The 13,175-nt window shown below is 33.3% G+C and overlaps 4 protein-coding genes across 5 annotated transcripts in view; 1 reads left to right on the top strand and 3 right to left on the bottom strand.

Moving 5' to 3' along the window:
• Positions 1–402, bottom strand: part of LOC108732777 (guanylate cyclase 32E) — a 46,247-nt gene extending 45,845 nt beyond the window's left edge. Inside the window, exons 1-2 of the mRNA XM_025976631.1 lie at positions 346–402; positions 114–276 (exon numbers count right to left, since the gene is read on the bottom strand). Of these exons, the coding sequence (XP_025832416.1) occupies positions 114–276; positions 346–402 (220 nt within the window). The remainder of the gene's footprint in view (positions 1–113; positions 277–345) is intronic.
• A 1,933-nt stretch (positions 403–2,335) lies between these two features.
• Positions 2,336–8,496, bottom strand: LOC108732837 (nuclear RNA export factor 1). Of its 2 annotated transcripts, none has more exons than XM_025976627.1 (10): positions 8,234–8,496; positions 7,932–8,176; positions 5,665–5,751; positions 5,172–5,609; positions 5,002–5,111; positions 3,693–3,729; positions 3,161–3,574; positions 2,839–3,012; positions 2,609–2,775; positions 2,336–2,435 (listed from the first exon to the last, which is right to left on the bottom strand). In XM_025976627.1, the coding sequence occupies exons 1-10, from the start codon at positions 8,301–8,303 to the stop codon at positions 2,336–2,338; spliced, it is 1,842 nt and encodes a 613-aa protein (XP_025832412.1). In that variant the 5' UTR covers positions 8,304–8,496. The 2 variants fall into 2 exon arrangements, with proteins under 2 accessions (XP_025832412.1, XP_018319322.1); XM_018463820.2 differs by lacking the exons at positions 7,932–8,176; positions 8,234–8,496 and adding exons at positions 5,813–6,057; positions 6,115–6,377.
• LOC108732838 (SUMO-conjugating enzyme UBC9-B) lies at positions 6,682–7,719 on the top strand. The gene is made up of 4 exons (XM_018463821.2): positions 6,682–6,936; positions 6,997–7,080; positions 7,143–7,405; positions 7,461–7,719. The coding sequence occupies exons 1-4, from the start codon at positions 6,871–6,873 to the stop codon at positions 7,528–7,530; spliced, it is 483 nt and encodes a 160-aa protein (XP_018319323.1). The 5' UTR covers positions 6,682–6,870; the 3' UTR covers positions 7,531–7,719.
• A 574-nt stretch (positions 8,497–9,070) lies between the features above and the next one.
• LOC108732776 (serine/arginine repetitive matrix protein 2) overlaps positions 9,071–13,175 on the bottom strand; it is a 35,030-nt gene continuing 30,925 nt past the window's right edge. Inside the window, exons 9-11 of the mRNA XM_025976593.1 lie at positions 10,645–10,746; positions 10,258–10,514; positions 9,071–9,874 (exon numbers count right to left, since the gene is read on the bottom strand). Of these exons, the coding sequence (XP_025832378.1) occupies positions 9,150–9,874; positions 10,258–10,514; positions 10,645–10,746 (1,084 nt within the window). The 3' untranslated portion in view covers positions 9,071–9,149. The remainder of the gene's footprint in view (positions 9,875–10,257; positions 10,515–10,644; positions 10,747–13,175) is intronic.

Raw genomic sequence — 13,175 nt, 5'->3', positions numbered from 1 at the left:
TTAGTTTTAGGGAAATGCGAAGATTAGCTCAGGATAACAACCAGTCTTAGGACTGACGACCTTATGACCTTATGATGATGGTGATTGTTGTAATATTGCTTTTTAACATCTACCTGGATTACTGTTAACAGCCTCAACGGCTACAGGGAGGGCTCCTAAAACCACCTGGGACTTTCCATACGCCCCTAGAAATCCAATTGTCACAGTTTCGGACTCATTGTCCCACTCGTCAATGTTACTGAAGAAGTCCAACGCACTAAAGTTTTCGATACAGTCCTGCGAATTGGCGATAACATGCGAGGTCACTGTGTTTTTGTAAACGTTTCTGCTTCGTAAGCATAATACTATAAGGATCAGGGACAGTTTTATAATGTTCTTTTCACTTTTGTAACGTATTAACATTTTTTCTCTGTCGTCAGATTTGTTTCGAACTTCTTTAATCGTAACGCATGTTCAGGTAAATAGCAGACAGAAAATTGTAGCTCTATTTTTATTTCTTCTTTTTATTTTATTTTTTTTTTGTACAGTTCGCTTTTATGTCAGTTTTTACGATCAGAGTAAGGTGAATTACAACGAAACCCCAAAAAACGATTCTACGTAATTGCAAGCCATCGATGTCTGCTTGCTATTTTCTAATATGGAAATCGCCAAAATAATTTTGTTCATGTCATAGTTTGTTTCTTACTTTAATGGTGGCGATAATTATACATAAATTGTGCAAAAGAAAAAACAATTTACCCTCTTAATTTAATCTTTCCTTTTTTAATTAGAAAATGTCAGGGGCGTATTAATAGCACCACGAGAAATTTAATTAGTTTTTTTTTTCACGCCGTTATAAAGTGAATTTCTTTGCGAAATATTAATAGAAAGTTTACCGAGAATTACCCTAAATATTTAGATGTAGCGTTAGTTTTTAATTGAAAGAAGAAACTGATGAATAATTGCGAAATACGTAACAGTAGTAACATTTATTTTTATCACTTTAAAAGTTCACTGCAGATAAGTGCACCTTGATTTAGTTAGTGTTTAGTTCATACATCAAAAAAATGAGAAAGTGGTCACAGTACGCTGGGTTCAAAGGACAAACTAAAATTTTAACTTGAACTCTCGCGCTTTTATGTTTCTATAGAAACAACAGAGACGCGTCTCATTTTCGCGCTCGCTTGATTTGTGCGTGCTTCGGAAAATTCGTCCGTTGTTGAATAAATAACCGAAGGCTCAGATTGGTTGAGATATTTGATTTTCTTTTTTTTTTTTCCAAGTCTTTACGAAAATATTGTCGTTTACGTGATCCAGTAATATTGAAACTTAGCAAGGACAGGGAATTTCCTTTAGTTGCTCTAGTTGTTTATTTTAAGGATCTAACGATATGTGTATGTGTATTATTCGATTTGAGGAGTTTTCTTGACATACAGTACACGGATTTACATTTATATCATATATACTTTAATTCTAATTTCTCCATTTGTCTAACTCCAATTTATACTTTCGAATAGGAAAGGTGGGGGGGTCCAAAAAATGTGATATTGTAAGTGACTCTAAGACCATTCCTTAACTCGAAGTTTCTCTAATGCGACATAACTTTGTTTTTGTGCAAAATATTGGGAAATAAAATTTAGCAGTTTTTGTTCCTTTTTCATGGAAAATATCAAAANTATATATATATATCCTATAAAGTGGAGTTTATTTGTCATTTTATTTATTACTTAGGCAGGGACTTAAACAATAATTGTTAATTTCTGAAAACTCTATACTTTATAGTAATCAATTTCTGTATTTATTGGTTAAAAATTAATATCAAAGAATCGATTATTGAATATCGTATATATGCTTGTCACATTGCATAAATTATTCATATTCAAAAGAATTTTAATCTTCTAGCTAAATATTACCTCCAGAATTTGCAATTCCCTTATTTAGGAACTTTTATGGTGGGGGTTTTGGTTCGGGCCTGTTGTACATTTATTATTCGACACCCTGTAATATACTTCTCACACTGTATTCTGACTAAATAGCGGCAATACTGTCCTGATTTGCTTTAATTATTTTTAAGGAATTTTAAATAAGAAATATAAAATAAAACACATTTTAATTATCCTCAGTTTATATATTTCAAAAAATACCTCTTTAATATCACATTAAGTCTTATCTTACAACAATTAAGTATTTGTAAAAATTATTAAAAGAATTGTACTATTTTATAAAAATTTAATTATTCTCATTTTCTGTCTCCTTTCTTCTGATTAATTGTTTATCATTCATAATCGAACCAGGTTTTAAAACTTAATGCACAATAATCAACATTATGCCAGATTTATAATTATTATAATACAAATCATTTAACGAATGCTTCGGGAGGAACAGTTCCTTGTTTTTGTAATTCGGTGAAAACAAACACAGCTCTCTCAAAATTCCAATCGGTTTCTTGCAAACATCTGTAACCAAACAATTTCTAATGAGACATAATCATATGATAATAAAAACAAGACTTCGATTAATTAAAGATCATTCAATCAATATTGAGTATTTCTTGTTTCACTAAGTGACCGAACACTGGATAATTTCTACAACGTACTAGTAAACTAATAAATATATAATATTAACATACTTCTGTGACCAATCCAAATTCATCCCCGACTGTTGAGCCATCGCCTGAACCATCTGCTGTTTTACGGCATCGTCAGGTATTGAAGTACTAGGTGGTGTGGTCACTGGGGTGTTGGGAGGTGCAGGAGTTTGTACCGGCGGCGCCGGAGCCGGGGTTCTAAATGCAATCTAGCAAAAAAACAAATATAGTAATGAAGGATTATCTTAATTCTTATATGAAGTTATTCGTACCTTTCTTTGCTCTTCAGTGGCATTAGTAACATGCAGCATCTCGTTTAAAATACAGAAGCCCGATCCTGCAGGTATAATAACGAAAGTTCTACAAAAGTAGCGGATGGGAGGCATTTTGTGACCGCTATGTAGTTCCTTATAAAGACCCGTGAATGTTAAATTAATTAGCTGAGGCTGAAAAGAAAAAACTAATAACTCAGATGCTCCTATGGGTTTACGAATAAGTTACTACTGTCTGGGATTTACTTTTACTTATCTCTAAAATATTTAACGTTAATTCTTTTTAAACTATTACAAAAAAACTATGCTGACATTAACTTACTGTAAAGAGACACAAGTCTACGGTGAAACTATGAATGTCATGTTTTGTTGCAGGCATGTCGTTCAGAAACGAAACAACGGCCAAATGGCCCTGTTTAAGAAGTCTCATGCGTCTGTCAGAATCTGTCACTCTTAATATGTTCCTGTTATCCGTCAAATACCAATTGAGCCAGCTCGAGTTTTTCTGATGCTGCCCGTACGGATAAGCCATCGTCATTGACAGGGTGGCCTGTTCATGATATGCTTGCAAAAGTGGTTGTCTTGTTTCACCATCGAAGATCTGGATGTATTGTTCGAGAAATTGTCGCACGATTCCTTGGCCTTCCGCATTGCACAGGAACGTCTGCTGGGAGGTTGGCAATGGTACCTCTTCGGATATGTCAAAACTGATGGGAGGGGGTAAGTCCACACCGTCCTTAATAAACAACGCATTTATTTAATAAGTGAATAACTCATCGTATTAGTGATAAATTAATATGAGAGACCATATTTGAAGTTTATCGAAAAAAAAAAAACGTTTTACTAACACTTACCAGTTTCATGACCTTGGGGAACCTCTTCCTTACTTCGCTGTAGACAAAATAATATAGGGAGCGAAATTTACCGCCCCAAATAAAGACCATTAGCCTGTTTTTGCATTCCTGCTAACACTCTCAACCACAGTTGCATTTACATAAAATATACACGAAGAGGGCAACAAATAAGCATGTTAATTAAACAAAAAACAAAAAAAAACAGTGCATCAAATTTTTTGCTGTTCATAAGAGATTTTTATTTATTTTCCCACTAATACGTTGAGGTTTGAACAAAAAGAAAAACTAAAGTTAAATTAATGTAACAGGAAAGTAATACTAATAGTATACCACTTTTTATCTTTCATTTTTTTCTTTGCTAATGTTAAATTATACATTCAAATTTTTTTGTCTTTATAAATCACACATAAATTAGCAATTTCTATTTAATAATAGACATGACAATATTTATATTGAAAGTCCTTGTAACAGACACTTCTCAGTTTTTTTAGAAACAAATTGAATTTTCTCTTTTCAGTTCTTTTTTTTTGTATTTGGCAAAGAGAGTAACAAAATTAACACATTTTATTGTTACTTATACTGCATTTTTGCACCTATTGTTCCCATTCTGCTATGTTTTTTTCCATTCATAATTTCGTGATGATTTTTTGCTTCTTTATTCTTGTTCTTCGACGTTTGATGTTTTCTTTGTCTTCTTAGTGAATAGCACAATCTTGCACTGCTCATTCACCAGTAATAACAATAATTTACTGTTATATTCACACATACAGCATTTAAGGTGCAACACAGCAAGTATTTTTGCGTAAATTGCTACTCTCTACAAAATACGTTTCTTTTTCTTTCATGTTTTGATTTGAAGGGTTTTTTTTCTAGTCCATTTATTACCCTTTTTTCTGTAATCAATATTATTTTGTACGTTTGCTACAAGGAACACAACAAATTTATACAATGACTATTTTTTTTTTTTGCTTAAAATATGAATGTACTAATGTATGCGTGATTTACCTTCTATTCCTGTCATTTCTTTCTACTTCTTTTTTTTTATAACAAAAACGTTAATGAAACAAACAAAAATAATAAACGTAAAATAAAAAGAGCTAAACACAAAATACATAAATGAGCATAATTTTTTTGTTCAAATCTAAACGTATATCGTTATTAAATGCTTACGTGTATGTCATTAAATGCAAAAGGTCAGCAGTAAATAAAGTAAAAATTCATTCTCTTCACAGTATTTTGAAATCTTTTTCAAAATTCATTCCAAGTTGCTTACTAGAAGAGCAAAAATTTTCTTTAATTATACGATTACCTGATGTAAGTTTCTTGATTCTTGTATTTGTCACACAAAGGATTGCCATCTAGGACCACATCAACGAGCGGCAAACCAGATAATGCGTCCAACATTGATATATCCTTTATCTAAATATTTCACAGAAAAATTAAGGACATATGTTTTAGGTATAAATTAATATTTATTACCTTGTTGTTTCCAATGTGGAGAATCTTTAAATTTGGCAGTTTAGTGTTTAGTTTCTTTAGGTGACTAAGCACATGTATCCTATTATCATATAAATTTAATGCTTCGAGATCAGGTATATTTACAGAAATTATATCAATTGCAGTCAGTAGTATGATAGGTTTGAAAAGAGCACAAAACACATCTTGTAAATCAGGATCTGCATGAAACTTGGTCAAATCTAAAGCCCTTGTGGCAGCATTGTATCTTTTGGCCATTGCAAGTTTCATTTTCTCTTTCATTGATTCGTTTATATCAACCACATTGGGTGATCCAGTATTAACCTTTATAATCATATTAAAACCATCAGGATAACGGATTTGGCGGTCTAAATTATTAAGTTTTTCAGCCACTTTATATTCATCAACATAAAATGTTACCACGTTCCTTTCAGATGTCCACTAGAATATTATGAGTTACAAGATACACTTAAATATATAAATAATTTAAACTCACCATAACTGGGTACAATGTAAGTGGACTAACATGGTCCATTAATAATTTTAAAATAAAATTCTTTTCATATTTATGACCATAGGGAATCTAAACAAAATGTAGTAGGATCAGTTACATGTATTCATGTTTCAAATCGTTTAACACTTACTGTAACCCTGAACCAGCCCACTGGACTATCTAGCAGTTTCCTTTTGGCCCCCTTTGGTGGAGGAGTACCACTGCGACCTTTACGTCTAAAATTTTTTGCTGAAGTAAAACCACCACCGCTACCGCCCATATCAACATCTTCTTCTTGAAAATGAGCTTCTAATGATGCGCTCCAATTACGATTATTCTTTCTGCCATGTTTACTATGTTTGAAAGTGACCCTTCTGTCTCCTCTATCGTCATGTTCTGAAAGAAATTAGAAATAATACTGCTTGCCTACATAATTTAGGTTTTTCAAATTACCTCTGTACTGGTTTTTCCATGATGTAAAGTGCTGATGGTTCCCTTTCGACGACTTGCCTGGCTTAGGCATGTTCGAGGAAAAATCCTTAATTATTAAAAGTTTGGCGTCACTTGGTAGTCGGTTGTTTAATTCAACTGTATCTGATGTTTATTTTATGAATATTTGTTTAGTAATCACGATAAATTGTCACAAATTAATCAAATATATGTTTCACAAGTACCAAGCCATATGACAACAGCAGTATTAATTGTTTAGGGAGAAATATGCTATTCGTTTTGGGCACTGCCAACATAAAATCTTCGGTACTCAGTGGTAGTGTTCTATTAGTTGCGCTCATTTTTGTAGATCTTTCGAATAATTGGTTTAATTTGCTTGTGTTATTTTGTTTTACAAGGTATATATGGATTATAAATTGTTTACTAGTAAAGGCAGACGTTAAAAGCCATATTACGTGCAAATTATTCTTAAATAGCTATTAGTGATGCATATTTTCGAAAGTGAAATTGCTTGAACGCATCTTAAATGTGCAGGTTTATAGTGATCAATGCAGGAACTTTTCAGCAAATAAAAGTTCCTAAATTAGTGCGGGATGTGTTAACAAAGTAGGAAAGTGTGTCTACTTTTCTCGGAACTTTTCTTTAGAAAAATCCTGTGTGTTAAATTTTTAATATTACTTGACGTGGCGTCACTTCTTGGTGAACAGAATATTCAATAAGGATTGTGTTTTATAATTGGGTTTGAGAACTTATTCCAAAATGTCTGGCATTGCTGCAGCAAGGTTAGCTGAAGAACGTAAAGCTTGGAGAAAAGAACATCCTTTTGTAAGTGCTTATTTTGAAAATTGTATCAATAGGATATTTTAAAAACTAATGTACTTTTAGGGATTCGTTGCGAGGCCTTCAAAAAACCCGGATGGATCATTAAATTTGATGAACTGGGAGTGTTGTATTCCTGGCAAAAAAGGCGTAAGTAAAACTCATACTTATTCATTATAAAAGTAAGATTTAAATAAGTTTCTTATTTTTAGACACCATGGGAAGGTGGTCATTACAAATTAAGAATGATATTCAAAGACGATTATCCAAGTAGTCCACCAAAATGCAAATTTGAACCCCCACTCTTTCATCCCAATGTTTACCCATCCGGCACAGTTTGTTTGTCGTTGCTTGACGAAGAAAAAGACTGGCGACCAGCTATCACAATTAAACAAATATTACTTGGTATCCAAGACCTTTTGAATGAGCCAAACGTTAAAGATCCAGCTCAAGCTGAAGCATACACTATTTATTGGTAAGCTGCAGGAAAGACAGTCAAATATTAAATTAATATTTTTCTTTTTTATCAGTCAAAACCGTTTGGAGTATGAGAAGCGAGTAAGAGCACAAGCCCGAGCTATGAACCAACAAGAGATATAAGTATTGAAATGTTTGCTCCTCTATAATTGGTATTGTATTTTTACTACTTTTAACAGGAAATTCATTTCTTAATTCCCATGTTGTATTTTCTTGAATAAGGACTATATAGTAAATATGAAATGATTACGTTTAGTTTTGTAAGATCTATGTATCAGTAAATTTGTTCAAATAAAATAAGGTAATTTATAAGTACATTCTTATTAAACATAAAGAAACATCTGTTTTTAATAAACTTTAACATATAAAAACGCTCTTTGTTTTTCTCTTGCCATTTACAATACCCTTAAATGTTCTCTAACTCTGAATTTAAAAAAGTTCTGCAACATGCATTCATGGGAATCTAAACAAAATGTAGTAGGATCAGTTACATGTATTCATGTTTCAAATCGTTTAACACTTACTGTAACCCTGAACCAGCCCACTGGACTATCTAGCAGTTTCCTTTTGGCCCCCTTTGGTGGAGGAGTACCACTGCGACCTTTACGTCTAAAATTTTTTGCTGAAGTAAAACCACCACCGCTACCGCCCATATCAACATCTTCTTCTTGAAAATGAGCTTCTAATGATGCGCTCCAATTACGATTATTCTTTCTGCCATGTTTACTATGTTTGAAAGTGACCCTTCTGTCTCCTCTATCGTCATGTTCTGAAAGAAATTAGAAATAATACTGCTTGCCTACATAATTTAGGTTTTTCAAATTACCTCTGTACTGGTTTTTCCATGATGTAAAGTGCTGATGGTTCCCTTTCGACGACTTGCCTGGCTTAGGCATGTTCGAGGAAAAATCCTTAATTATTAAAAGTTTGGCGTCACTTGGTAGTCGGTTGTTTAATTCAACTGTATCTGATGTTTATTTTATGAATATTTGTTTAGTAATCACGATAAATTGTCACAAATTAATCAAATATATGTTTCACAAGTACCAAGCCATATGACAACAGCAGTATTAATTGTTTAGGGAGAAATATGCTATTCGTTTTGGGCACTGCCAACATAAAATCTTCGGTACTCAGTGGTAGTGTTCTATTAGTTGCGCTCATTTTTGTAGATCTTTCGAATAATTGGTTTAATTTGCTTGTGTTATTTTGTTTTACCAGATATATATGGATTATAAATTGTTTACTAGTAAAGGCAGACGTTAAAAGCCATATTACGTGCAAATTATTCTTAAATAGCTATTAGTGATGCATATTTTCGAAAGTGAAATTGCTTGAACGCATCTTNAACTGTGAATGTTGTATATAAAGGCATTCTGTAGTATATTTAGTATGTTCAGGGGGTATCTTTTGAAGATTTCCCCTTTTCGATAATAATCTAAACAAAACAAAAATATATTTAGTATCAGCATTGCACCCGTGCGAAGCTGGGGCGGGTCACTAGTAAGAAATAAAAACAACTCGTATAAAAAGTAAGTGAAAACGTTTTATTATTAAACAGTTATTACGTTCACGCTTTGAAACGTATGTATTAAAATATAATAGAAACTTACAAAGTTTATTAAAATTACTCAATTCAGTTAACGCTAAAATATTAATCGGATGAAAAAAAATAATATTTATTACATAATGTTATTTCGCGAATCACCTACACGTTATTATCTTGTAATTAATTAATTGTTTCATTTTCTATAACCGTTATTTCTAACTTCGATCACCACAGGTCCACTTCTACCACTACTTTCGTAGAAACCCTTCCTTTCGTAGGTCTCGTAACGGGTGGGTTGTGGGGGCGGCGGTGGCTGGTACCTGGAAGTACTTTTTGTGACCATTTTCTTTTCTGTCGATTGAATCGTCTCCAATCCTTTGCCCCCTCTGGCCGGGAGAGTTTTCCTACTAAAACTCTCCACCGTATCTGTAACGGTTGATTTGTTTTTATCGTTGTTTTCGGTTGTTGTATGATAAGTTTCAGAAAAGTCGGTGCTTGAGTTGCTGCCCCTCCTAGTAATAACAGTTCTGCTGTTCGGAGTGTAGCTCTTTTCTATGGTGGTGGTAACATTGTTCGTTGTGTCCCGTAAACGCGTCGGGGGCTCGTAGATGTCCCCGTAGTAGGGCTTGGAGGGTGCTGCACTGATGTAACCCCTGGAAGACGGCTTGTGAACCGAAAGTTCGTCGTTTTCGTGAAGGGTCCTGTAGAGATCCGGCGCTCTTTGACGAAGATCCTTCAGAAACGTCTTCTGTTTATAATCCGGGGATGATTCACTGTAACCGTTTCTAGAGAAACGATTGGTGCCATTCAGGGTGCTGAAGTTGGTTCTATTACGCTCGAGACGTTCGTCGATAGGTTCCGATGTTAGATCGCGTTGGCTGCGGCTTATGCTTGTTATAAGGCCTGGACTTTTCAAACCTATAACAATAAATATTTAGTTATGGACTATATTTTTGTGGGCGGTTCTAGTAGTCAGTAGTCAGTCTAGTAGTAGTGTTCCCTTAGGGCTTTTTAAATAAAAAAATATATATTATCTGTCGTTATTTGGAACGTCTGAGATGCTCAGAGGGATGAGAAAAAGTTAATACACTTGGTGAATTGGGCTCATTAAATTTGATGAACTGGGAGTGTTGTATTCCTGGCAAAAAAAGGCTCAGAGGGATGAGGATAAGTTAATACACCTGATGAATTGGGCTTTTCTAGGATTACATGATATTTACAGATGCTTTAGTCCAGATTACAGGTACATGTTTAAGAGGGGTGGGGGCAGATTGTAGGAATTTACGTATAATTTACGTTACCCAGAGGGGATTCGTTAATCCTGTTTAGGTGAGGGTTGCTCTGGTACATGCTGGTCCGTGTTGGTCCGTCCAGGTCCACGTTAAAGCTTTTACTTCTTGATAAAAAAGTCCTTGCTGGTTTTGCCGGTGGGGTACCGTTTGAAATGTATTTTCCTGTATTCTGATGATGAGTTGGATTCGAAACTGTGTTTATTATCGAAACGTTGATGGTACTATCGGTCTTATCGTGTTTATCCAATCTTGACGATTGATCGTTTCTAGAAATGAAACAACAGTTTGTAGATTACTGTTTTTTGACTAACAAAATTCCCAATTACTTCTAAATAAAAAACAAATTTAGTTTTTGAAGTGTTACTAGAGCAGTTGTTAGAAATTAGAATGGCTTACCTTGAAGAGTGTCTGGGTAATGTTTGCGAAACGCGCTCGTCTCTCCTGGCCGGATCGAGTCGACTGGTAGATTTACTCAATCTGCCAAGAGTGCTGTGAGATCTAAACAAGTGAATGTTTCGATAGGAAAAAAATAATAAATAGATACGAACAAAAAAGGAAATTTGTTTGGTCTGTTTTTTAACATAACTTATTTTATACATGGAACAGGATCAAGTGGGAGGATAGTAGGCCATGGCTGACATGTCCCACGCATTTTTTCTTGATTATATATGGTCAAGGACAAACACCTGACGATTTATATGTAATTTATTTATTGTAATAGTTTGCGAACAACCTGAAAATGGTAAAATATGGAAAGAAGTTTACTATTTTAAGGCATGGACTGATTTATGAAACAAATTCCATTGGTCTTTGTAAACTAAACATTTAAAAACTAATTTATTTTTATCTTAGTAGAGTAAGTGGAAGTTAGATCGCCTGATTAAAAAAAAAATGCTAATATGGGTCGGGTTGGAACACTAAAAGATGTGCAGTGAGAAATTGTAATCATAACCAGAAATTATTTTTCTCGACTCGACCCTGCGCTATCCTCTGCTTTATATCCCTACTAGTCCTTCCGTCCTGACTTATCTGACTTCCTGGATATCTAAAATCAGCCGCTTCTTCTAATTTTTCGCCTCCTATCTTTATATTCGCTCTTTCCTTACTTTTTCTACCCTTGCATACCAATATTTTAGTTTTACTTTTATTTATTTTCATACAGTACTTTTTTGTCAGTACCGTTTCCATTTTGTCTGAAGCTATCTCTAGGTCCTCCTTGCTAAATGCTAATACTGCTATATCATCTGCAAATCTAAGCATACTAATCTTTTGCCCTTGCACATCTATCCCTACAGTTGTACTGTCTTTAATGATATTGATCGCGTCTTCGATGTATAGATTAAAGAGTAGCGGTGACAGTGTGCATCCCTGTTTGACTCCCTTCCTAATATTTACTTCTCTACGTTGCAACCCTACCTCTATAACTGCCTGTTGTTCTTTACACAAACTAAGTATCACTCTTCTATCTATGTAACTCATCCCTACATTTTTAAGTAGGTATATTTAACATCTTGTCATTAATGTCTAGCTCAATAAAAAAAAAATAATCTATATGATGATGTGAAATTTATGTTAACTAACTGCGTGGTTTTTGCTAGAAAGGGATAAAATCGAAAATAACAAAAAGGCTAGTATAATAGTAAACAAAAAATAATAAATAAATGGCAGTACTTATTTGTTTACACATTGAAGTACGCACATTATCATGTGTGTATTGACAATTATCATAAACTATTGTGTGGGTTGCATTGGTAAACATTACCATTTTTAGTACAAAAACAAAAATTATTATTGTGACTTAATTATTATGTTGTTTTGTCACCTCTATTTTAAAAGGCGTGAAAAGTATATTCAGTAATTGCTCTCACAATCAGTTGCTTTCTTACGTTTCTAGAGCGAAGGTATAGGTAACTACTCGAGTTGAATAAATTTTAGTTGTAAAAATAATTAATTTATCGTGAAACAGTTAAACGTGTTAAAATAGAAAAGGTGATTAAAAGTAAAAGTAAAGTTTTTCGTAACGGTGGGGTATTCCTGTTAGTGCAAAATCAGTGAATTGTGCATGTTTTAGAAACTTTTGATTTTGACATGTGTTTTATAGTGTTTTTATAGAACTATTTTTATCACCTTTATTTTACAGTAGTGCAAATTTATGTTTGTGCAATAACAATTACTATTTTATTTGTTTTTATAATGTTTACAGAACAGTCAAACAAAAACATAAAAAATACTGAGATAAACGAATAAAGAGGAGAACATCTTGAGTATTCAATAAACACAAAACACCTATCATACAGATAAGATAGTCTAAAACGTTTCAATCATTTTCGACAAAATTTTGAAGTATATTATGAATGTGCTTGTTGCATCTAATAAATATTAATATTATTTTCACGAATAATAAATTTAAAAAAAAAATATTTTTACTGAAATAATGTTATTGTAGCGAGCACGAGTGTGTTTGTGTGCGATCGGGAACACGTGTGCGTGAACGGCTTATCGATTCGCCGACTAGCCGCGGACGCCTTTCTTCATGTGCGCCGTATTTGTGAATGTGTGTGTCGTACCTGCATTCTGAGAAAGCAATTTAAAAAAAAAAAATTAACTATCCGAATGTCTCCAGAAGGTTCTAGAAAGTAAACAAAAGAGTATTTAAAGGAAGAGACGATCGCCGAGATAAAAAAGAAAGAAATAAATTGACCATTCCAGAAGTGAGTCGAGAAATAAATTGACAGTGATAGCAGTGAAATAAATTGCGCAGTAAACATATTAATAATTAGTGTAAATAAATAGTTTTGTCGTCTTAGAAGTAAATTTTGTTAAACCCACGAACATTACATTATTTTAATTTGTTCATCATTCGGCCATTTTTACAAAAACTTTTATATGAACTCATTACCATTTTTTAAAATTATTTTATTAATAAT

The sequence above is a fragment of the Agrilus planipennis genome, unplaced genomic scaffold, assembly GCF_000699045.2.
Source record: "Agrilus planipennis isolate EAB-ADULT unplaced genomic scaffold, Apla_2.0 scaffold68, whole genome shotgun sequence".
In the NCBI taxonomy this organism is placed as follows: Eukaryota; Metazoa; Arthropoda; class Insecta; order Coleoptera; family Buprestidae; genus Agrilus; species Agrilus planipennis.
The sequence above is the reverse complement of the archived record's forward strand: the minus strand, read 5'-3'. Positions and strand labels throughout refer to the sequence as shown.

Bases quoted from the DNA above. Each gene is read 5' to 3' on its own strand.
- LOC108732837 (XM_025976627.1), bottom strand. From the start codon at position 8,303: ATGCCTAAGCCAGGCAAGTCGTCGAAAGGGAACCATCAGCACTTTACA. The intron at 5,752-7,931 runs GTAAGTGTTAAA...CATTTTGTTTAG, and splicing joins TGGGCTGGTTCAGGGTTACA to ATTCCCTATGGTCATAAATA. The intron at 2,776-2,838 runs GTACGAATAACT...TTTTTTTGCTAG, and splicing joins CCACTGAAGAGCAAAGAAAG to ATTGCATTTAGAACCCCGGC.
- LOC108732838 (XM_018463821.2), top strand. From the start codon at position 6,871: ATGTCTGGCATTGCTGCAGCAAGGTTAGCTGAAGAACGTAAAGCTTGG. The intron at 7,081-7,142 runs GTAAGTAAAACT...TCTTATTTTTAG, and splicing joins GTATTCCTGGCAAAAAAGGC to ACACCATGGGAAGGTGGTCA. The intron at 7,406-7,460 runs GTAAGCTGCAGG...CTTTTTTATCAG, and splicing joins GAAGCATACACTATTTATTG to TCAAAACCGTTTGGAGTATG.